This window comes from Corticium candelabrum, chromosome 9 (assembly GCF_963422355.1).
Source record: "Corticium candelabrum chromosome 9, ooCorCand1.1, whole genome shotgun sequence".
Taxonomy (NCBI): domain Eukaryota; kingdom Metazoa; phylum Porifera; class Homoscleromorpha; order Homosclerophorida; family Plakinidae; genus Corticium; species Corticium candelabrum.
In genome coordinates, this window is record NC_085093.1 from 8,096,712 (window position 1) to 8,121,052 (window position 24,341).

At 43.0% G+C, this 24,341-nt stretch overlaps 3 protein-coding genes across 3 annotated transcripts; 1 reads left to right on the forward strand and 2 right to left on the reverse strand.

Moving 5' to 3' along the window:
* Nucleotides 1–291: 291 nt before the first annotated feature.
* On the reverse strand, nt 292–1,500 carry LOC134184772 (uncharacterized). Its single transcript, XM_062652518.1, has 2 exons — nt 423–1,500; nt 292–357 (listed from the first exon to the last, which is right to left on the reverse strand). Exons 1-2 carry the CDS (start codon nt 1,230–1,232, stop codon nt 292–294), a joined length of 876 nt encoding a protein of 291 aa, XP_062508502.1. The 5' UTR covers nt 1,233–1,500.
* Nucleotides 1,443–2,282, reverse strand: LOC134184773 (uncharacterized). Its single transcript, XM_062652519.1, has one exon. It carries the CDS (start codon nt 2,280–2,282, stop codon nt 1,443–1,445), a length of 840 nt encoding a protein of 279 aa, XP_062508503.1.
* A 13,049-nt stretch (nt 2,283–15,331) lies between these two features.
* On the forward strand, nt 15,332–19,945 carry LOC134184831 (huntingtin-like). Its single transcript, XM_062652590.1, has 15 exons — nt 15,332–17,181; nt 17,243–17,315; nt 17,374–17,619; nt 17,688–17,849; nt 17,921–17,989; nt 18,041–18,156; nt 18,218–18,335; nt 18,402–18,544; nt 18,667–18,734; nt 18,800–18,914; nt 18,978–19,140; nt 19,205–19,287; nt 19,343–19,420; nt 19,522–19,612; nt 19,672–19,945. The coding sequence occupies exons 1-15, from the start codon at nt 17,075–17,077 to the stop codon at nt 19,780–19,782; spliced, it is 1,743 nt and encodes a 580-aa protein (XP_062508574.1). The 5' UTR covers nt 15,332–17,074; the 3' UTR covers nt 19,783–19,945.
* The last annotated feature ends 4,396 nt before the right edge of the window (nt 19,946–24,341 follow it).

Below are 24,341 nucleotides of genomic sequence, written 5' to 3' on the forward strand. Positions count from 1 at the left end.
ATGAATGTTGAATGCTGATCTCAAGTAGTAGTAGTAGTAGTAGTAGTAGTAGTGGTAGTGGTAGTGGTAGTGGTAGTGGTAGTGGTAGTGGTAGTGGTAGTGGTAGTAGTAGTAGTATACAACACTATAAGTGACAGATATACGCACGCAGCAAAACAAACAATTAAAAGTCAGTTACTACTTTACGTCATTACTCTGTATGCTTAACTATTATCACAAGCTATAGTCACCACCTACTCATCTAGGTGGGCCTCACTTTCAATGAGTCCCAGCAGGTCCACTTTGATAGGTCTATACGTAGAGGATCTTGTTCCACGGATACACAGTATACTCGAGCGAAGTAGGGCAAAACTCAATCTACAGCGAATTAATTGCATAATTCTACTGTACTGCTCTCCTGACTTGGCTGCATGCAGACTTGCCACTCGCTTATAGAAGGTTGTTGCCTCTGGGCCTGTGCTTCCGTATGACGTAAACACTAATGGAGTGAAAGACCCATGCTCAACTTCCCGAATTCTCTCACCGTAAGCGCGTTTCTTCTCATTCTTGTGACTCACATAGGCGGATTTGAGTGAAGAGTGTTTGCGGTTGGAAGCAGCGTTTGGGTAGAAAACCCTCACATCAAAAAATGCCCGTTCTCCATGCCTCCACACTCCTCTAGCAGAAATGTCGACCCTAGCGTTATCATCTGTGATGGCAGTGCGATGCGCAAACTGTTCTCCATCCAAGGGACGAAGTACAGGTTCGATTGTAACATCTGTAGAAACCTCCCTTAGAAGATCAGCTGTGATGTTCCGGATCTCGTTGTGCCTTAGCGTGGGAAAGCCGCCTTTCTGGCATATCATGACATGGTCGACGTTAAAACTGAGGCCGCATTCACATTTCGAGGGCAAATCTGATAAAGGCCAGCCATATCTTAAGCACAGAGCATCACGAAAATCGTTCTTGGCAAGATGGAAACCATGCTCTTCAATAGGCTGCACGGTAAGCCAGCTCGATACTCCCTTTTCGGATAGGACTTCCAAGCTCCCTTTTATTTGCGGTGATGCATTTGTTTGCAACTTCTCCAAGGTCTCATTGTGGAAAGCTTGTGTCTTGGCCTTGATCTCAGATTTTCTTCTTTTTGTTTCCAATGGAGACACTGTGATGGCGTTCTCTTGTGGTAGTGGTAGTGGTAGTGGTAGTGGTAGTGGTAGTAGTAGTAGTAGTAGTAGTAAAGTTTGTGGACACATTAGTGTATGTATATTTTATTCATAGTATATGTACGTAGTACTTTTATTAAAATACACTATGTCTCTCAGTAGTAGTAGTAGTAGTAGTAGTAAATAAACTGCAACATTAACAAGAAAGCTGAGCACATAACAAAAGTTTGCTAATTTAACTACTTACTACATAACAACAACTAACAGCTAATTACTAAACACTAAAATTAAAAACATTGTCTACTCAGTGAGGTGAGTCTCACTGGTTATCAGCCTGACAGTGTCTATGTCAATGGGATGGTAAGTACAAGATCTTGTGCCGCGAATGCATATAATTGCTGATCGGAGCAATGCAAAGCTAATGCGACATCGGATCAGTTGCATCACTGTACTATAATGTTCATTCATCTTTGTTGTTAGTAGACTGGCAATTCTTTTATAGAGTGTTGTTGCTTCAGGACCTGTACCATCTGTAGATGTGAAGACGAGTGGGGTGAAGGAACCATGCTCAACTTCTCGTACTCTTTGACCATATTCCCGCTTTTTTTCATTTTCATGTATTCCATAGCATGATGTAAGAGAAGAGTGGTGGCGATAGGACTTGGCATTCGGATAAAATACCCGGATATCGAAAAATGCTCTCTCTCCTCGCCTCCACACTCCTCTTGCAGGGATGTCTGCTCTAGCATAGTCACTGGTGTTAGCGGTGTGTTGATCAATATGTTCTCCATCCAGTGGTCGAAGTAGTGGTTCAACTGCCACATCATGACATACTTCTTTCAGAAGATCAGCAGTTATGTTGCGGATTTCATTGTGCCTGAGTATAGGAAAGCCTCCTTTCTTGCAAATCATGGCATGATCAATGGTGACATCAAGACCACATTCACATCGCAAACGCATATCAGTTAAAGGCCAACTGTATCTCAGGCATAATGCATCTCGAAAATCATCCTTTGATAAATAAAATCCGTGTTCTTCAATGGGATGCACAGTCAACCAGCTCGATGCTCCTTTTTCTGAAGCTAGTTCAATATATCTCTTTATTGGTGTTGATCCACTAGTTTGTAACGTTTTCATCATTTCTTTCTGAGTAGCTTCTTTTCTTTTTTCATTTCAGCCTTTCTTTGTTTTGTCTCGATAGTAGATAGATCGTAGTTTTGCTCTTGTGCAATGATGAGTGCGGCTAGTGGAGCTGTGATATGTTTGGAAGCTTCAAAATGAAAATCGGCAATGCTTGAAGGATTGGGAATTTTCAATCCTCCAACATTACAAGGCAAAGAGAGCAGGTTTCTCATATCTACACCACAGACAGTTTGACCTGTTAGGGATGGCAGAAATCGCTGGCAAATGGCCTCTTCTAGAAGCTCCAACATATCAGAAATGTTTGGAACAGTTCTCATGATATATGACCATCTATGCACTAAACCTTGGGTGAAAGCAGAATATGCTGCATGAGGATGTGTGATGGCGATATCAGACAGTTTGTCAATTTGTGAAACCCATTCCTTAACTTTGCTGTCAACGTATTCATTTACAAACAGGGGATGTCCTAGAGCTGCACCAAGGTTTCGTTTTCCCGATGTTGTAATCTGAACACAGGTACCGTCAAATACACATTGAACTTCTTCAAACTTGTTTTCCTTTACAATCAACCACATTTTCAAAGCATTAGGATGGTAGCCAAATCTGGGACCTTCTTTCACAATTGCATCCCACCATTTTTTCACATTTTCAACACTTCCTGCTCCGGTGGCATCATCTGCAAAGCATACTTGCTTACATAACTGGGTCAGTCTATTAATGAGAGGTAGAATACCAATAGCATACGTCGACATTGCTAGTGGATCTCCCTGTGTTGTACCTTCTGTTGATTGAAGAATGCCACCACCGATAATAAACATCATTACCTCAGCTCTATAGGTGTTAATGAGTGCAGTTGCAATAGTTGGGCAAATAATTTGAGCGTTATGAAGAGCTGCATTTCGATTGAGGCAATTGAAAGCATTGGTAGCATCAACTAATAATAAGCATTCTGCATCATCATCTTCAAATATCATGCACATGGCGTGAACAGCCGCCTCGCAACCACTATCTTGACCTGCGCATACCTGTAGTGAACCAGCTGATTTACAGACATCTTCCTTGACAACATTCATTATTGCTTTTGCAATAATCCCACGAAATGTTTCTCCAATGCCAATGGGTTGTAAGCCAGGACATTTGTCTAAAGGAATAAGACAACATGCAACCAGAGCTTGGACAGTCTTGGGATCTACAAATTCAGAGCAAATACGCCATGCTAAACATGCAAGACCATTGCATAATCATTTGATTGGCTTTTAAATGAACAGAAAAAACGTTTCCAAGCTGTGGAGTCGACACCTGATAGTCCACCAGCACCTTGCGTTCTCAGTGCTGCAGAACGAATAGCAGAGCCAGTAATTTTCTCAAATATCACTGGTGATATGTCATCAACTGGACCTTGCAATAATACTTCTTCGTTCAAAGGCTGCTGTTGCGGATGTTTCATATGCAATGACTCTCTCACAGTTGTACCTTGGTCATCGATCACAGCATTAAGAAACAGGACACCTCCTTTTGTGTTATCTGAAAGATAACGAAGAGCAGCATTGATTTTACCCTGAATAACAAGACAACTGAACACCTTTGACAACTGATCTTCTGAAACATTTCTCAAAATTGGTCTCTAATCAGTGTTGCAATGTGCGATCTTCTCTTAGTAGCTCTTCAAATTTTGCCATCTTCCAAAGCTCCAGTCTTCTCTGTACACATTGAACATGGTCACGTGATTTTAGACCGAGCATGAGGCTTTTGAAGAATAAGAACTTGTAGAATAACTAGAGCTTTCAGAGCAATTTCTTCCATTGAAGTAGCATTAGCAAATGACTGTACTAAACGTGTCATTTCAGCAACAAAGTCCTTACCAACCTTTCCTGATGGAAGTAAGAATAAATTCTTTTTCCAAAAAACAACTTTATCATAAATTTTATTCATTTCATTCAATACTTCACCTCCATGCCCCAGCAAAAGTTTGGAGCGCTTTGCGGACTGAATGCAGGCAACTGTCCATGAACATCCTTCAGATTATCATTGATCTCACTTTCCTTGTTGATATCAAATTTATCACTAGAAAAGTTGTGATGATTGACTGTATCACACTGCTTTCCTTGCTTACCGTACTCATCATCTTTGTTTGATTGTGTAGAATGATCCGTCATCATATTCATACAACGCTGGTGATTCATCGGGTTGCAATTTGAACATGTCTTCCACCACTCAGCACCATGATTGATATCATTATAACGTCCTAGACTAAAAAATTTTGACGAACCTAAAATTTTGGAAACTCATCAAATGACGAAAACTAGTTGGACCGATTTTTCGAGCCCTGCCAGGATCAAATCCGGCACAGAGAACCGCCAACTGCTGAACAAAAGCAGGAGGCCAAAGTAGGAACCCCTGAGCAAGGAACTGGGTCAGAGAAACAGTATGTAGAAGCACCACCACCTCCAGATTCCAATAAACAATTACAACCAGAAACCATTTAACCAGATGATCAACCAACCGGAACAACAGCTGGGGAAGTACAACTGCAACGTTCAAACAGAGTGATCAGACTTCCGGATAGACTGGACTTGTAGTAGTGAGTAGTGACTATAGTTGGGGAAGGAATGTAGTAGATTAGAGAGACAGGTTGCATAGTAACATAATTTGGGGTAGAGCAGTGTTTCCAGATTTGGTAGATTAGTAGCGTGAGCAGTAGAAATATATGTTGAGCTGTGTTCACTACAGCAGGGGGTTGTGGGTTGTTATAGGATAGGTTCCAAGTGATAGCAGCAGAATGATCAGCGTGATTGTTTGTGCATTCTGTATTGTTTGTCGATTTCTCACTGTTTCATAGGTCTTCTGATGTACTTGTAGAAATAGCGGAAACTATGTTCTTACTTTGATTTCTTGTCACATGATTAGATGTAATGTTGGTGTTAGTTGTTTGACCAGCAGTATCCCGATAGGAACCAGCACCAGCAGCATGCTATATTGAAGTATTGACTTTGCTTTGTTGATTGGTAGTTGGAGTTGAATTATTGATACACTGTGACATCTGTTCATCAGAAATCGACACCTTCCTAGTGGAATTTGATACCTTTTGTGGTTTAGCTGTTTGACCTGCTGGACTTGAAGGTAAACAAGTGATGGATGTGTCTTTGGCATTGATCACAGTTTTGTTCAAGTCTGATGTTTGGTTTCTTGGTAAACCTGTTCATCAGAAACCGGCGCCTTGTTAGTGGAATTTGGTACCTTTTGTGGTCTAGCTGTTTGAACTGCAGCATGCAGAGCAAGGGTTTGAATGAGGTATGTGCTTTTGGTGTTGATCACACCAGCTGGATTTCAATTGGTGCAGACTGTACCACCTTTGGCACAGCTACATCTTACAATGGCCTGATCTCCTCCCCCTCCCTTGCAAGAGCAGTACTTGCTCATTTCCAAGTGACACTAAAAGAAACAGTCGTAAACTTGGAGAGAATAGATGGTGGGTCTAGCAAGAGGGAGACGATATCGATTTTTTAGCAAACTGCCGTAGTGTTAGTAGTAGTAGTACATTCCCGCCTGCGCGGTTTCTGGGAGGAAGATTCCAAAAACGTTTTTTGATGTCAGAATTTTTAATCCTAATGCCTCTTCATATTTATCTAATGCCATTAGCTCTTGCTACAAAACCAAGAAAAAGAAATGAGGAAATATGAAGAGCGCATTAGAAGGGTTGAGCAAGCATCATTTACTCCTCTTATTCTGTCTTGCACTGGAGGTGCCAGCCAATTGACAACAACATTCATCAAAGATTGACCTCACAACTTCTGAAAAGGATGAGACAACATACAGCACTACAATCTGTTGGATAAGATGTCGACTTGCTTTTGCCCTTTTGAGGTCGTCCATTATGTGCATACGTGGTTGCAGAATACAAAGACGACGTCAATTGAACACTCGAGATAGCATTCTCTCAGCGCTGAGAGCCGGTTATTCCATTAAAAGGCTAAAACTGTTTTAGTAGATAAATCTGAGTCTTTATTAGAATGTTTAGTTAGGAAGTAAGAACTTGATTGCGGCTTTGTTAGCTACTTAGCTATTATTGTATACTTAATCTATTATTACATTTATCAAAAGTCTTTCAGTAGTAGCAGTAGCAGTAGCAGTAGCAGTAGTAGTAATAATAAGAATCTATTTAGGGGCTGTGCGATCTAGAATATTGCAATTCCTTTCAAAAAGGACAAAGTGACAAACTGGAGAGCAGAAATAGAACGATTGGCTTACATCACAAAGTCCCAACCTCAGGCGGCGTATTCTGCTTTGGTACATGGCCTGCAAGGCAAGTGGACTTACTTGCTCAACAAGAACTGTCCAATATACTACAGCAGATCTGGTGCCGTTAGAATATATGTCATTAGAACTAAGCTCATTCTTGTGCTCACTGACCAGAATCAACCTGGAGATATCATCAGAAGATTGCTTTCCTTGTCTTGTCGCTCTGGTGGCCTGGACTTATGTGATCCAACTTTGCTGTGTACAGAAATGATGCATCTAGAACGGCCACAGCTCCTCTTATTGCAGCAATCTTACAACAATGCAGAGATCTGAGTGATGTCTCCAACATTCAAAGCCAGCTAAAGTCATCCGTAAAACTACAAAAACAAGAAAGTGCCAAAACATGTATACATTGGTGATTCAACAACAGTCACCACAATTGAAAAGAGCTGTAGATTTGGCAAGTGAGAAGGGAGCTTCTAATTGGTTGACCACCCTACCGCTGGGGGAACATGGATTCTATCTCCACAAAGCAGCTTTTCATGATACAGTACAGTTAAGATTGTTGGTGTCCAAACATTTGTCAAACTTTTGCGTCTATGGAGCACCATTTACAACAAACCACACCTGAGCTTGTTCCACAGGAGGATTCCTTCACTATGTAAGAATGAGGTTCGTGATTTTGTGGCCAAATGCTTAAGGAGGTCTGCTCCGACGTAGAAATAGAAGCTAGACTTCAACCCTTAGATGGAGAGTCACTAGCAGGTTGCTCTGCAAATACTGAACAAGAAGCTTGTCTGGATGTTTCAATGCGTGGTGTATGGGGAGGTCATTTAGAAAAGACGTTTCTGATGTCCGCGTGTTTAATCTTGATTGTCCTTCTTGCACTTCATTGTTGATTGACTCGCTATTTTGCAGACATGAACTAGACAAGCGACGGCAATATAAGCAACGAGTCGTTCAAGTTGAACATTGATCCTTTACTTCCATCATACTTTTGTGTACTGGAGGAACCAGCAAATCACATCGACGTTTATTAAATAACTGGCTTCAATGCTTGCAATAAAGGAGTCTACATACAGCACGTTGTTAAGTTGGATACGATGCAGATTAGCCTTTTCATCCGGTCATCAATCATGTGCCTGCGAGGATGTCAATTAAAACCAAAGTAGTCATACCTGCCAGACATCAATATTCCTCTTGCTGCAGCTGAGGCTTGCCTTGGTTAGAAGAGCTGTAGCAAACAACTGAACTTTGCGTCATTTTAATTTGGTTATAGCATCTAGCTGTTAGTAGTTGATATGCTTAGATATGTACACAGTCTAATATATTGAAATACATTACTGGTTTCATTAGTAATTAAGTATAATAATAGCCCAGTGGTTAGAGTTCTGGTTCTCTGACCACGATGGCCTAGGTTCAATACCGGGTGGCGACAGCAATATAATGAAACGAGTCTGTTGGTTGTTTCTCACTGTCTATTTGGCTATGTGTGTGAAAGTAGACTTGTTTCTGTTGATGGGAAGTTTCTGTGATCTGGCGTGGGGGACTGTATGGCAATGAGGATCAGTGCTTTCCTTGTAGTCATTAATATCTACTGGGCATGCTGTTCAGAGCTGGCGAAATCCTCATACCACATGCAATCAATATTGATAAGCCAGTTACTAGCACCATATGGATTACACGGAAACTCGTACCTCTCTGGTACTTACTTGCCGGGTTGTTGGGTGCCCAGTTGAGTGTAAAGACCCCACTTACTCTACCTAGAGGGTGATGACGACAATAATAAGTGTTTGGGTGTGGACGAGAGTAACGGTATTCAGCACAGCACCATGCAAGAGATGCTTTGTCATGAGTTCTTTTTGTAGAGTGAAGATGGTTCTTCGGACCGAGTTGTATTGTCGGAACAAGATTTTGGCCATTAACGGGTTTGCACTACCTGTTCTCACTTATGGTTTTGGTGTCATTCACTGGAGGACCACAGCCCTGCAGCAGCTTGATCGACGAACCAGGAAACTTATCTTTATGCATGGTGTCCACGATCCTGTGGCAGACGTTGACTGGCTGTACGTTCCTTGCATCGAGGACGGTTGAGGGTTACAACAGATTAAGTCAACGTATTAGTCTTGTATTGTGGGGCTGGACTGTTACCTTTGTAGCAGCTCTGATCTCTTCATGCAAATGGTACAGGAGTGTGATGCTAGAAGGTCCTCTCACTCGATCCAATGCATGGTCCGTCAGTTTACTGCACAGCTGCAGGGGAGTCTCTCTAAAGTCAACAAGTTCAGAGCCTGCATGGAAGTGGGACCTTCCTGTGTGATGGCGTCTTCAATCGAGCGCCTCAGACAGATGCAAAACATTTCCGTATGTGCAACAGTTTTCTTCGTGTACAGTCGTGGGGTAGGAAACCTATGCATGGTGAGTAACACTGTCTCACTAAGCAACCACCCGTGGACATGAAAGAGACCTACAAATGGCTGAAGTCATCGAATCTTCCCGCTGCAACTGAGGGACTGGTTGTTGTTTGTCAGGACCAAGCTCTCGGACTCTGTATTATGAGCGCAACATTCTACATCGAGATGTCAGTCCCACTTGCCACTTGTGTAGTCACTAAGTATAGGCCTGGAAACAGTTGACCACGTTATGGCAACCTGTAGTGCCTTAACACTGATGGACTACACTGATCGACACAATCAGGTGGCCTCCATTATCCACTGAAACATTTGTCGTATTTGGGGTTCCAGTGGAGAGCAGATGGTACCGGCTGATCCTGATAGGCTTGTGGAGACTGGCGACATCACTATGATGTGGTATACAGCCATCCCTACTGCTGGGAAGATTGGAGCCAATTGTCCTGACATCTTTTTCAGAAATAAGAAGAGAAACACTTGTTCTCTTATTGATATCAGCTGTCCTGCTGATGGTAACATTGCCAGGAAACAGGCTGAGAAGTTGACAAAATACAGGGACTTGCGGGTGGAGGTGAGCCACATGTGGCAGTGTCAGACACTGGTTGTTCCAGTAGTGGTGTGGGAGCACTGGGCACAGTGCACACAGGTATTGCACGGTGGCTTTACATTATTCCAGGTCATCACAACCTGCAGCACTTATAGAAAACAGTGCTTCTTGGATCCACTCAGATCCTGCGTAGAGTCATGTCTTCTGTTTAGACAGCCATGATGGTCTAAGCACCTCTGAGGCAGGGTTTGCCTCCAGTGCTTACAAGAGACTTTACAAACTAGACTGATCTGGTTGGGCATGATACAATAATATGGCCTAGTGGTTAGAGTTCTGGTTCTCTGACCATGATGGCCTGGGTTCAATCCCAGGTGGCGACAGCAATATAATGAAATGAGTCTGTTGGTTCTTTCTCTCTGTCTATTTGGCTATGCCTATGAGAGTAGACTTTTTCTGTCAAAGGGGAGTTTCTGTGATCTGGCATGGGGCCGTTGGCAATGAGGATTGGTGCTTTCCAGGTAGTCATTGATATCTACTGGGCATACTGTCAGAGCTGGCAAAATCCTCGTAGTGCAGGCAATCAATAATCGATATGCCAGTTACTAGCACCATATCGATTACACGGAAACATGTACAGTGCGGGACGGCGTAAATGCCCGCAACTTTTAATGTGCGCTAGAAATTTTGTCTAGCGTATTTTGGCTCATCCCACACATATACGAGCGTAATCGCCGTAGCACACGCTATCTAAAGGTGTATGCCACATGGTCATAGCTATAGAAATAGAAAAGTTAGCGTTCTGTTCTATGATTGGCTACTGCATAGGCATGGCTGTTTGGTGATTTGACAATGGCCTGACAACGCCGTAATTACACTAAATCTGCCATTCCCCTCTCTGCTTTTGCCAAGGACTCCACACGTTGGAGTAAGAAGAAGTAGGTCCAATCTCGAATGCTAGCCCTGCCAGCAAACTGGAAGAGGATGGGAACATTATCAGGAGATGGACCCCTTTCGGGAACTTGACAACATCAGGGACGACAGCTCCATCTCTAGATAGCGGCTTCTCAGCTCCTGACAGTCCCGATCAGAGTTCTGATTCTTCCTCGGACAGCGACGTTTAGGATAGTTTGGATGAGCAGGTAAAATCTTTAGCGTCTGACCATCTGAAGATGCTGTTGATGTTGCTGTTTGAGTTTGTTCACAGGCAGCTAGACGTCACAAACTGTTGTGAATGCTGCTGCAGCTGCGTTGTTGCATTTATGACTGCTAGGTGATTGTTTGCTGTTAGATTTATGAGTTGTGTTCAATCAATATCAATAGGTTGTGTTCTAGAAATGTTCTAATCAAATATACAGTTGCCAAACAACTAAACAGGCGAATATTCAAAAACAGTTTTGACTGTTTTTAGTCCGATGCGTCTAGATGCTCTAGATAAAGTTTCGGCATCAACAGCATCGAAATGAGAAAATGATAGGCTTCAGAGTGTGTTCTTTTTTGTGGCCTCATTTGGTTTATATCACGAGTAGACAACAGAAATTTAAAAGTTACAACGGCAGATTGTTAGAACATTATGTTACCAATGTCAGTGAACAATATTATCGACTTTCGGCAAAGTACACATTTTCGTAGAGAAAAACGTAAAATTAGTAGGCAGCTGAGCCCTTTCATTTCTTCTATGTGAAGACGCACTTTGATACCTTCTTTATGTTGAGATAATATGGATGAACTATTAGTAAAGAAATGTGCAAGTTTCAAGCGAGGCCGTTTATGCAAATTCTAACTACACGCATTTTTCTGAGCTAACGCACGCACAAACATTTACGGTGTCTCGCACTATACCTATCTGGGACTTACTGCCGGGTTGGTGGGCTCCCAGTTGAGGGTAAAGACCACTACTTACCCTACTGAGAAGGTGACGACGACATAATAAATCATAAGTCACTGCCGTGGCTTGGCTTAGTGGTTAGTCACAATGGCTACCACTCCATGGTTTGGGGTTCAAACCCCAGTGACGACAGCAAATTTGAAAATTGTCTGTCTTTCTTTCTCATGCTTCTCTAGCTTTGTCCATGAGACTATGACTTGTTTCATTCGTTGGGGAGTTTCTGTGGTCTGGCGAATGGTCTGTTGATGATGACGTTCAGTGGTTTCCTGGTGGTCATTGATATCTACCTGTTCCGAGTTTGCGGTCACCGTAATATCTGCAGTCATTGATTTCCGTGTGAACTACACTGAAACATGTACCCTGCTGGGTTCACCTGCCGGGTTGGTGGGCGCCCAAATGGATATTGACCCCACTTGCCCATCTTCTCAAAGAAGCCAGCACCATCCAACAATGACTTTCCTTTCCTTCAAATTATATAGGCGAAGCAAAAGAAAAATTGTTACCTAGAACATTCACTCAGGTAGTGAAGAAGGAAACATCACGGCTGCTGATCGATGAATGTCTGACTCCAAAACAGTACGGGATGTACTCATTGAAAACACCTGCAAGAATAAAGATTAAATCTAGACTCTGTAATAGAGCCTGCACATCAAGTAGACTTTGTTCACTCTGTTCTATTCAGCGGCATTGATGGAGCTATATAATTCCAAATTTTGCTCTTAAATGTACAGGCTCTGCTGGTCCTTCTGGGTTGAATTTCTTCACACTAGAAGAGGATATGCATAGCCTTTCAGTCTCCATCCACTGATCTCTGCAATGCATTGGCAGCCTTAACTTTCCGTCTTTGCACTGAATTGGTTGATCCATCAAGCACAGCAGCTCTCTTTGCTTGTCGTCATATTCCTGTTGACAAACAGCCTGGTTGAGACCGATCAGTGTGTGCGAAACGGTACAAAGAGTTATTGGCAAGGCCATACTTTCAATAGTTCGAAAGGATGTTTTGAAAGCAACAGGATGTATGCAACTATGTGCCGGCCAAAGCTCAGGTTGTGAAGCTGCTGTTCATGCTATGTGCTCTATGTTATGAAGATTTTGAAACAGAAGCCATTTTACTTGTAGATGCTACGAATGCATTTAACAGCTTGACAAGTAGCCTTGAGGAACATATCTACACTTTGTCCAGCCATTCATCCTATTCTTGTCAACACTTACAGAAAACCGTCTGATCTGTTTGTTGATGGACTCAGACTCTGCTTATTTTCACAGGAAGGGTTGACACAAGGGAGACCCTCTGGCAATGTTCATGTACGCACTAGCTACAGTCCTCCTTATCACAAAAATCATCACAAGTCAATGCAAGCCAATTTGGTATTCAGATGATGCATCAAGTGGAGGAAAACTTTGTTCAGTCAGAAAGTGGTGACAACAGATCATTGGTATTGGCCCCAAATATAGCTATCATTCCAATCAATCAAAGTCATGGTTGATAGGCAAGCCTAAGTACTTGAATCAAGCACAACATTTATTCAACGACACGGGAATTCTAATAGCGACAGAAGGTGCCACTCTAGGAGAAAAAGCATTGCGACAACTTTCTCAAGAACAAAGTAGAATCTTGGAAACAAGAAATAGAACAGTTGTCACTAACAGCTGACACACAACCCAATCTGCATATGCAAGCCTTTACTGATGGAGTTATTGGATGATGCACATACATATCCAGATGCAATGACCATTTGTCTCAATTCTTCGATCCTCTGACAAACACAATTGAGTCTAAATTCATCCCTGCAATTACTAAACGTCCTCCAACAGGTAATCTAATGAGAAGCCTCTTTGCTCTTTCTACACGCTTGGGTGATATTGACATAATCAAACCACCTTAATTATTTACCTGACACTTGTACTTGTAGTCACATCATCACTATCAACCACGCAATGTCATGTCCAAATGGAGGCTTCCCAATGGTGAAACATAACAAGCTGTGAGACGTTTTAGCTGGCATGATGTCAAATGTCTGCTATTTTGTTCATACTGAACCCACTCTCAACCTGTGAATGGAGAGGTACTGCCAAAGCAAACAACCACTAAGGATTATGAAGCACGACTGGACGTTTCTGCTTGTGGTTTTGGAGAAGTTGTTTCCAAAATACGCGCTTTGACATGCATGGTTTTAATCCTACTTCAGAGTCATACCTGAAATCCAGTATCACATCATGTTATTGAAAACGAGAACAAGAGAAAATGAGGAAACATGCTTCCTTTAGATCTCTTATCTTTGCATGTACCGGTGGAGCAAGCAAATTGACAACTACCTGCTTAAAACAGTTAGCATCTCTAGCTCCTTTCAGAAATAAGTACATACCATACAGTCTAGCAATTGCTTGGATAAGGTGCAGAGTACTGTTCACTCTTCTTCTAAGATCTTCATTTTTGTGTTTGCGAGGCTTTAGGTTTGGTAGAAAAGCATTGTATTCATCCGGTAGCTTACTTTCTGTCTGCACAGAGAGTCGACTTTACAAGTAGATTAAAGCTGTAATCAATGAATGATTGTTTTCCGGTTGGTGGTTGCAGTATTATAGCTATTTGTGTCGTTATATGTTATTGTGTAGTTTTTTGAATTTATCGCAGTATGATCTATTCTAATACACCATTTAATTCAGTATTGCTACATCATTAGGTGCTTGAATATTGCACCTGAACAAACTGCTTCTGAGTCATTAATGATGAAACAAGTGCACCACTGCAGAGCTACACCATCAACATGGTTATCTAATACTAGGATGGCCATGAATTTGATGGAGACAGAAACTGCATTTGCAGGGCTTAAATTAATGTCCGGCAATCGGACATTATCCGAACAAACTGGTCTTGTACTGCCGAACACATGGCTATTTGACCGGACATTTGTCCAGACATGAAGCACTCTAGCCTCGCAAGCCAGGATTTTCCGAACAGTCGCTGAGCTAAATGCACATGAATCATGCGAGGAGGAGGAGGAGGAGGAGGAGGAGGAGGAGGAGGAGGAGGAGGAGGTGGAGGAGGAGGAGGAGGAGGAGGAGGAGCTTTTGCCGGGCAGCACCCTCTGGCAGTAGGGGTTTAGATGACTACTGGTGTTGTTGTGTAGAGATACCCCACACTCTATGGGAAGACATTTTACACTAAAAGAACCGTTTAGCCTAGTTTAGGTCTGCATTTAGCCTATAACCTAACACTAATTGCTTGAGTAGCAGACACTGTTTAGGTTAATTGCTCTTAAGTATCACTTGTTAATAAGAAGCTTACATATTTGGTAAGTTAGTCATTCATTAGTACAGTAGGACGCCACTTATCCGACGGGCATGGGACCAAAAGGACGTCGGATAACTGAAGACGTTGGATAACTGACGCAGTTTGAAAAATGACTGCAGAATACTTAATTAATTAGAGAAGCTCAACATCTAATAGCACATGCAACAACTAATACAGTACAACTTCTTTGACTAGGGAGAACACTAATGGGAACTGTCAAGACTTAAAGTAACCACTAATCGTAGTCTGGATCAATGCTTTCGCATTTCTTGCGGTAGTTTTCATCAGCAGCCGATTCAGTAGTACCATTGGCTTATTGAAACTTCAGGTTGTTCTTCCAGGTACTGAAGAACCATTTCTAGAGCTTCACATTTAATTTGATGACACGTGGATGACAGATACAGTACTGTACGCACAGGAATTGTATATCCTAGCGTGCGTACAGCCTCACAGTTTAGGCAAGCCATACACCGTTGGATAATCCGTGCTGTTGGATAACTGAGTGTCGGATAAGTGGTGTCCTACTGTACCTAGGATAATAGATGTTGGGATGTTGATGTTTAGGCCATACAAACTACGTATATAGTTTTGTGTCAGCCTCTTCCTGAATTTAGGTGCGGGCAGATGGTACATTTATACGAGGTATCTTTTTAATATTAACACATTCTTCTGCACATAATTTAATATTAACAGGTTATTGTAGTCATTAGGTTTCACAAGCTCACAGATTTAGTATGTTTAAAAGTGACTACACACTAGCGCACATCAGAACCATGGTGTTGGCAGCTACCGCGTTGATGCACGAGATGGACAAGTGACAATATGGCGGCTGGGACATGCGCAGGTGTATAGGGGAGGGGCATGCGGGAGGTTTGTGAGTGAAGAAGCAGTGATGCGAAACTATATATGTAGTTTGATGGCCTTACTCAATAATGAAGACTGACACTCACTCATCTGAAGGTGAATCACATGCAGAAGCAAAATTAGGTTTTGAAGAGTGGGGAGAGTGTTTGCAAGTCCCAGAATTAGATGAAGACATGGTGTAGTGCTGTTTCTGTTCATTCTGAGTTAGGAATTCAATTAGTGTGTGTGTGAAATGCCGGTATGAAAAAGGATGCCCTACAGTCACCTTGAGTGTCGGACAACTTTCCTTGATGTTCGTACATCCAAGTTGTTCTGACAAATGTCCGAACACTTGGAAAATTTTTATTTAAGGCCTGATTTGTGATTGGGACGCCAAGTATGATGAACTGATGCAAGTTCACATGGAAGAAAAGTTGTATGCTGACTGATGAAAGGAACAGGGGCACAGCGCGGCATGAGCTAGACCAGGCTATAGCCCATCATTTGTAGATGCGGCCTTCAAATTTCTGGACTTTAAATATGTAATGCTTGGAAATGCACTGTTATGCTGGACAGCAACTAAGACAACCATTCTTATGGATCTTATCAAACAATGTGACAAAAATAGTTTTCCTGACATTTTTACTTTTGTTTTTAACTAGTTGCTCCTAGGTTTGTTAGCCCAGTATCAGTGGCCTAAAATCATAACATCTTAAAACTTGGCTAATGTTTACAATGAGCCAAGAAAGACTCAATGCACTTGCACTACATTCACTTCAACTATAGAACTGACGTTGATTAGGATGCAACCGTGGATACGTTTGTTAGCAAACAACCTTTCAGAATGTTTCTTGAGCATACAGGACATAATTAATGTATTTTTCGTTTTCCTCATGTGTGCACATATAATATATCATGATTCTGTGTGTAGATATGAAATTCATCTGGTAATGAGACATTAATGTGTACTATCGTTTTCACAAACCGTTAGTGAAACCTTGCTAAATTGTCCAAGTGTGCACCACCTTTGTTCCAGTCTGGATGTGCACCTGATTTAATGCATCAGTTAATAAAAAGTCAGTAAGAAGTGGGTGTGTTCCATAGCAGCATGAAGTCTAGCCCTCCATTTCTAGAGGTCACGTTATGCCCTTGAAAGGAAACCAATGTCTGTGTAACTTGGTGATAGTTTATGATTTCTGCATTGGTTGTATCCAAAGTGGCTCTTACTGATGAAGCAATTAAGGTAGGTTGCAGGAGAGCTTTATGAAATAGGGTTTACAAATAGTGGTGCAAATGGATAATCAACCTTACATATCTCCATAAAACGAGTTGGACCTTGAGTTATTAAAGCTGGTCAAACATCGACAATTAGCACATAATATATCAGATCCTCCGGCAAACCCCCACCTTATACAGTAGTTTTTTTAGCAAAGTTAAATGGACCAAGAGGATGGGAATACTTGTGTAGGTATGGTATTACTATTATTACGTATTTAATACTACTATTACTTACGTCTACTTTATGTTTTTCATGTTGGTGGTGGTGGTGGTGTGTTGTTGTTTAGTATTTACATGGTTGTAATGGTTGTTAAATCATTATTTTTATGTAGAGCGGGGAAGAAACTACTGACTCTTCGCTCCGCCATTGAACTATCTTTGCCTGAGGCTCCATCAAAATTGTACAAATCAAATGAAGTCCAACTGTTGTATAAACATAAGTGTCTTTGGTTACTGCTTTAGTGTGCCATTGCTTCCAGTGTTTCAAAGTAATACTGAGAGATCAATGAATTCCAATCAGTATCAGAGTGGACAGGTTTACCAATTGTTGGCATATTGTTTATGGACAAAAGTCTTGTCATCGTAGTTTATAGGTGAACGTTACATCTCTTCAAGTTAAGGTAGTTACAGCTGATGTCAGGTCGTTGGAAGAGCAGTCAGACTATGATGAGTCAAATGTAGAAACTGCCATGTATTCATTCCAACCACCTTCCCAATCCGCAGAAACAGTTGATGTGAAATCATGTCTTCGTCTACTTTTGGAATTGTTTGCACAGTGGCTGGACGTATCTGTCAGTTCTCGGCCTCCTGTTATGCTTGTATTCGAGATTGTGAAATCAGTATGAAGTGCTGTATGGTGTGTTGTACTGTGGCCTTTGTCATTCTTGTTTTTGTTTTGTTCTTGTAGGCAGTCACTTTGTCAGATGTGTTTGAAGAGTTGTGGCATTTTGAGTGGCTTCTTGAACATTGTCTTCGTCTTGCTGCTGCACATGTACCTGAAAATGAGCAAATTTATCAATACCTTATTCTAGGTGCCTGTAAAGCATCTGCTATCTTGAGAATTGTAAAGGTGACAGTACTACGTATCTGCTATTTGTTCTGAATTCTTCTACATAAATAAACATTAACTGTTGACTTCAGGAGTCAACTTGTGAGTGCGTTACCAAGCTTGCTTTGTCAGGTCTCACAGCTTCCCATGAGTCAACACAAGTGAGAGTGAGAGATACAGCTTTTGCAAATATTGACATTGATCTTTTGTAGGTGCTTACATTACATGGCATTTTGTATGTACTAGAAGCACATTCAGGAGCAGATATGGGAGTCTTGTTGCCAACTTTAGCTGACTATATTACGTCTTTGCTGCTTGAAACTACTTGGTCAGCTGTTTATGATATTGTTCATTCATCTGTTTTAAAGGTGGTCAATATATGCTGTTAGTGGCGAGTGTCAATTGTCTGAAGAGCATCAGTTAGTCTTGTGGTCTACTGCTTTCTTCCTTGTTGAGCAATACTCTGATAACTTGAAGTTGTCAGATTTCTCATCTCGTGTTGTAAAGGTAGATTGCTTGTACTATGTTGTACTGCTCTGATTTCTGTTATTACTTCCGCTTTTGTGTGTACAGGTAGCTTTAGTGTCATTGTCCATGGGAGATGTTCTTCCATTGTCTGTTTACTCATCAGTTAGCCGATGTTTGGAAAGATTACTGCTTTCTTTCTCTTTGTCAAAGTCTGATCGAGAGGCAGTGCCAAAAGTGGCCTTAGAAAGGTTTCTCTTGTTTGCTTAGCTCAAGTGAATTTGTTGGGTTTATGGGCTAGCCATGCATTAGTTGTGTATATCATTAAAGCGCAAAGTAAAGATCTTGTAGTGGGTTGAATTGTTGTTTCCAGGCATGACACGGCAAGCTTCAGGCGATCCTTGCCTGCTCTTGGCCTTTTATTGACGCAGCTTTACACAGGTTCCATCGTAAAAGCAAGACTTCAAATAAGCTGTCTCTGACTGCTTCTCTGCACACATTTCTAGGAAGAAGTGGTTATCAAGCAGGTGGTATAAGTCAAATGGAAGGTGAGACACTGAATGACCCAGGCATGGAAGAGCAGCTTGCTGTGCTTGAGAAGATCACCAAAGTTCTTGACAGGTTAGTGATCAGAGAGATATGGAGATAAGTGTGCAATAATTCATAGCCATCTGTTGCTACTAGGATGCATAAGGCATTGCCCATTGAGGCCGCTGTTATTGCAAAAATATTACCAACTCTTCTGGAAGATTTCTTGCCAAAAACTCAGATTGTATCAAAAGTTGTGCATGAATTTTTATCAAGTCAGCAACCTTACCCAGGGCTAATGGCTGGTGTAATGTACAAAGTAAGTGCACAATTTCAACGACCAACGATCATTGGCAAGCTTGAATGTCTGATGCTTATGGAAGGTGTTTGAAAACTTGATGCGAAAGAAAGAAGTTGGCTTTGTTACTAACTGGGTTTTGCTGTCATTGAGAAGTTTTGTTCAAAGGTATCTGAAGGGTGTAGCTATATAGTATGGTTCCTAATCAGGTTAAAATGTTTAGAACACCGTTGGCAATGGCTGTGTGGAGCCTCAATTGCCTATTTGTTTGTTGTTCATTAAATGGTTCTATTCGAGCACAGTATCCACATAATTGATTATTTGCCATGTGTAATTTGTTTATTTGGATTTACTACTGGGTTTTGTCTACTACTGTGGTTTCAATTCTGAGCATATGTATAGATTTCCTTGCGTAGTGGAGCGTGTTGGTCATTTAGATGATTTGGATTGTGAATTTTTGGCATTTGTAGTGAAGGAATTCTACTACAATAGGGTAAGTCAATGTTGCTAATAATTGTGGTATTGTCTTTTCACTGTGGTCTTATTATGCAGGGTTTGAGCAGTGATGACAGTGCATTACTGGTGTCTGTATTTCGCTCTGTGTCGGTCGACCATGAAGTGTACAGGCATGTTGTATCATGTCTTGAGGAGTCTGCTATGTAAGTTAGGAATGGACTCGTGATATATAACATTTCATGATCATGCAGTATCATTACAATAATTGTTTACCAATATTGTTCACAATATGTATTAGCTCATTGATATTGTTGACACAGTTGTCATACATCCTTTCTACTTTGTAATTCAATTGCTTATCTGTGATCAATGATGGCAAATGACAGTAATTATGAAATCTAAACAAGTATTATGAACTGAACCATAATGTAATGCATTGATCAGTACCAACTACTTCACACATACCCTGTCCTGTCCTGTTCCATAGCTACCGCAAGAAAACTCATGCCAACAAACACCAAACACACACACACACACACACACACACACACACGAGTCAAGACAATGGTCTGCCAACACTATTCTATGCCATCATCTGTCAAACAAACAAGTTCCCTAATCAGATTTATTTCTTCTAATTATAGGTAATCAGAAATATGGACATAGCATGCAATTCCTTCACGGCATCCTTCATGCAAAGGTTGCATATGAAACACGAACAGCTCGAGGTGATCTGTACATGTACAATCCAAAACTGCATAAGTACACACACTACTTGACACATTAAACAAAACATGCCCCCTTTGAACAAAAACGTCAATTCTGGTTCAGCAATTTTTTTTACCGCATTGACGAATACAGTTACTGCATAGTCATAGCTAAGTTTCAGTACATGACGATAGTCTTTACAGAAACTATCAATGCAAAAGACACTGCATATTCCATTGTTCCCTATTGAGTGGCATGAATTTGGGGTTGCCTTCCCAAAACAAGACAAAGTGGTTATGAAGAACAGTAGTTACAAACTGAATAAAGCTTAAACTCCTCAAAATTTAAACATACCAGTAATCAACAATAGGCATGAATGATGCCGGGTTTGCAATCTAACATTTCTAAGCAATCGAGTTTGATATACTGACATATCTGTAGATTATTGTAAAAGTTTCTTTGATGCCATGATATGTTCCACGATGCAATTAATGATGAGCTGCATTCGCATTCCATGTGATGCTTGGATAGTGTAGTCTCATTGAGCTTCAGAGGCTGCATGGCAGAAGAACAACAAACAGCATGTCAGCATTGAAGTTTGTTGTTTTTTGGCAGCACCTGTACAGTCCGGCCAGATGAATAGGAAATACATGAATCCTATAGCTACATAGCAAAAGAAATGTCATATCCACTACCTAGCTATATTAAACACGTACTCTCTCTTACTTGAGTACCTTTCACTGATAGATAGTACACGCAAGAAGTTTAATAACTGAACTTCCAAAAATTTTAGTATCTAAAGAAATACTGTACTAACATTGTCTTCACAGTTGTACATGATTGTAATCTAACAGTGCTCCTACACCTGTATTTTAGTAAAAAGGTTGCTAATTATCTATGACATCAACGTTAGTTTCTGTGCATGGACCTCACTGTTCTTAAATAACAAAGAAAGGCAACAATTTCTAGCCACATGCATTTTCCTACTAATGGATTTACTCAGCATGCTCAATGTGTCATGCATCTCAAGTGAGACCAGACAGAGTATGTAGTACTATAGACAGCACACGCTTCTTTCTAGAAAACATATGACCCCTATAGGATGGGAGTTTCATATGGGATCGGAGTATTTGCTATATTTCTGTATACTCTAATTTCATAAATGTTCGGCGATCTAAATTTTGGGCAAAATTAGGTTGCCGCACATTAATTTTCTGCGCAAGGTGGTTCACAGGAAACTTCACATACTAAATACATACAGTACTAGATGCATATCATATCATTCGGCGCGTGCTAACTACTACTACATAAGTAGTCTCGCGTAGTCAGCCCCTCCCCATTTTTGATTAGCGCGACATGCGATGTGGAAGTTCAAATTCTTGGTTTAAAGCTCTCTAGCTATGCAAATACAGCAACGACACACGGCATTCTCGCTATCGTCCCCAGTTGAATTCTTACCTTCTTCAGTTTTCCAGTGATGTTCATCTTGCCAACTTGATGCGACCACTTACCTGAGCCAGCCTGCATACTGAAGGCGGGGCCGTGGAGAGTGGGCGGAGCCCGGCCTAGCCCATCATGGTCCAGGAGAACCGACATCCGGCGCGGATCTGGGACTTCAGACCGGACTCCGGCCAACAAGGAAGGCAACCACGCCCAACGGTGAGGTCGCCCCGCACCCAAGCCGGACCCACTTCTCCAGGACCTACTCTCCAGGACTCATTCAGCTACGTACCGCCGCTTAGCTGTCAGGGAGTGAGTGCCTTGTCACTGTCTAGTGAGCATGTATCTATAATACACGCCAATGCGAACGCAACCACGCACGCAAGTACACTGTAAGACCAGTACACCAACAGCGGCGAGGACTGCAAGAGGGGTTTCTTAAACCGTGCCGAATGCCAACATGGAGCACCGCTAACGGCATTTTGGGGGGTAGAGTGCGCGATACCCTCGTCCGCTAGGAACGCCACTAACAAGCATTGAGCACGTTCAGATGTCGGGATTCAGATTGGTGCGACACTGTTTCGCTTGCAGACTGTTGATACCGTGAGTACCCTGATTGGTATGCACGCAACGTGAACGAGGCTAACCCAGCGCCAAACAAGCAATAAACCGATCGTTCCAGCAGTCCGACGTCCAGTCGATGTCGCATATCAACGCCGCCACGTTTGGTGTCACTGAACGCGGAGCCGGGTCAAGAAATGAACCAAACAACCAATGACCAGTCCACCAGGTTTTGCGACACCGTGTCAGCAACTGCGTTCCGCGCTACCGCACGGACTGCGCGCCGCCGTCCAACTCAAACTGAACGTAAAACCGGCCGCGCAGCCTGCTTCCAAAAACAACCACGGTCAACGCCACCGGGACCATCTCCCCGAGCGCAATGAGAACTCCAACCCAAGATGTGGGCCATGCAATGCAGCTGAACTTATGAATTGTCCTGCACTGCCCAGCGGCCCCACGAGCCAGACGCATCCGACTGCGTTGCTATTGAGGGAAGGCGGCCAACCGCTGCAAGTCTGGAGTAGCGAGCGGGCCACCCCCGCACGCAAACACACCGCAACCACTCGTCGGCGATTCAGCCCCAAGCGCCACCAGCCTTCACCACGGCAGCTATCCGTCTACCCTCCGGTCTGTGACTTTGAATCCTCTTTTTTACCGTAGTAGCCGCGCCCCTCCAGCGCAGCCACCGGCCCCGCACTCTGCGTGTGCCACACGCGTGATGTAAGTGCACGATGGTGCGCCATTACACGAACACAGGTTCCACCCACGACACAGCGGCACTCCGCCTGGGCACCACCGCAGGACGCGATGAGAAATCGCACCGGAGTAAGAGCGACGTGCGAGCTCGATCGCGGAGCTGCATCGACTGAGCGCACTCTTCGGTTGCATGGTCAGTTTCCAGGCACCGTCCACACGACGGAGCCCCAGTTCGCGACAGCGGTCCAGCAAAGCCCGACGAATATTTATACATGGAGGTTTCTCCTGCACGCACCTTCCAAATCTGGTGTCGATCAGTCAGCTGCAATTCTTACGATCAGCCGCAGGTACGCCAGCAGGTATTTTCACCCTGTTGAGATGCTTTTCAGCGATTATGGCCGTGCCTGCAGCAAAGCAGAGCCCTGCGAGCTTCAGCCCCACCTGACGCGCACGTCCCCCCCGGAGTGCCATCATCAAGTCGTCGCAACTCGACACTGTCTGGCAGATCTGTCATCTCCACACTCTCCCCCTTGGGTTCGCATGAACCATTTCTCAGGCATAGGCGAAAAGCAACTCGCCTAGAAAGAACGGCGCGCCCCGCCGTCTCTCCCGACGACCGGACGCGTCCGCTCCTCCACCTCGTCCGTGAGCATTTGCATGTGATCTATCGCCGTCGCCGCTGGCCACACACACACACAGAGACCAGCCTCGACACGCAAGCCAAGGAAGCGCGCTCCGCCTGCTACTAGCCATTCGTGCAACGCGTGTCCTCCACGCCGACCTCGCGGTACTATGCTCAACGTGGACGCCCACCTTTGCATCCACAGACTGCCAGCGCCACCACCGGCACAATCGCCGCCTAGACCCGCATCAACCATCCGCATACGGTGCCGCGGCTTCCAGCCTGGCCCATTCGCTGACCGACACTGGTCCCGCGCCCACCATCGGCCGATGGCTCCGCAGTATGGTATAACCGTCATTACAGTCGTCATGCGTTTGCATTTCCCCAGGGGTTTCCCTATAGCACGGCGCCGCGTTGCGCCGCGCTGTGATGATGGCGCTATGGTGACTGTATCTCAAATGATGGTTGATAAGGAATGCCAAAAGTTACTTGATGGCATAGCACCTAATTTTATCTGCCCAAAGGGCAATTACTACGGCAGAGCAGCATCCAATTATCTACAGGGTTACAACTCTGTTGCGCTGACATTAGTCCCAACTCACCACACCCACAGCTTTGTAATTGGCATTTCCTCAACGCGACCACGTACACATAATCCTGTAGATAACTAAGTGCCTGTCTGCCGTCAAGTAGATGTGGGCAGATAATTACGTGTTGTGTAGTCAAGTAACTTTTGCTT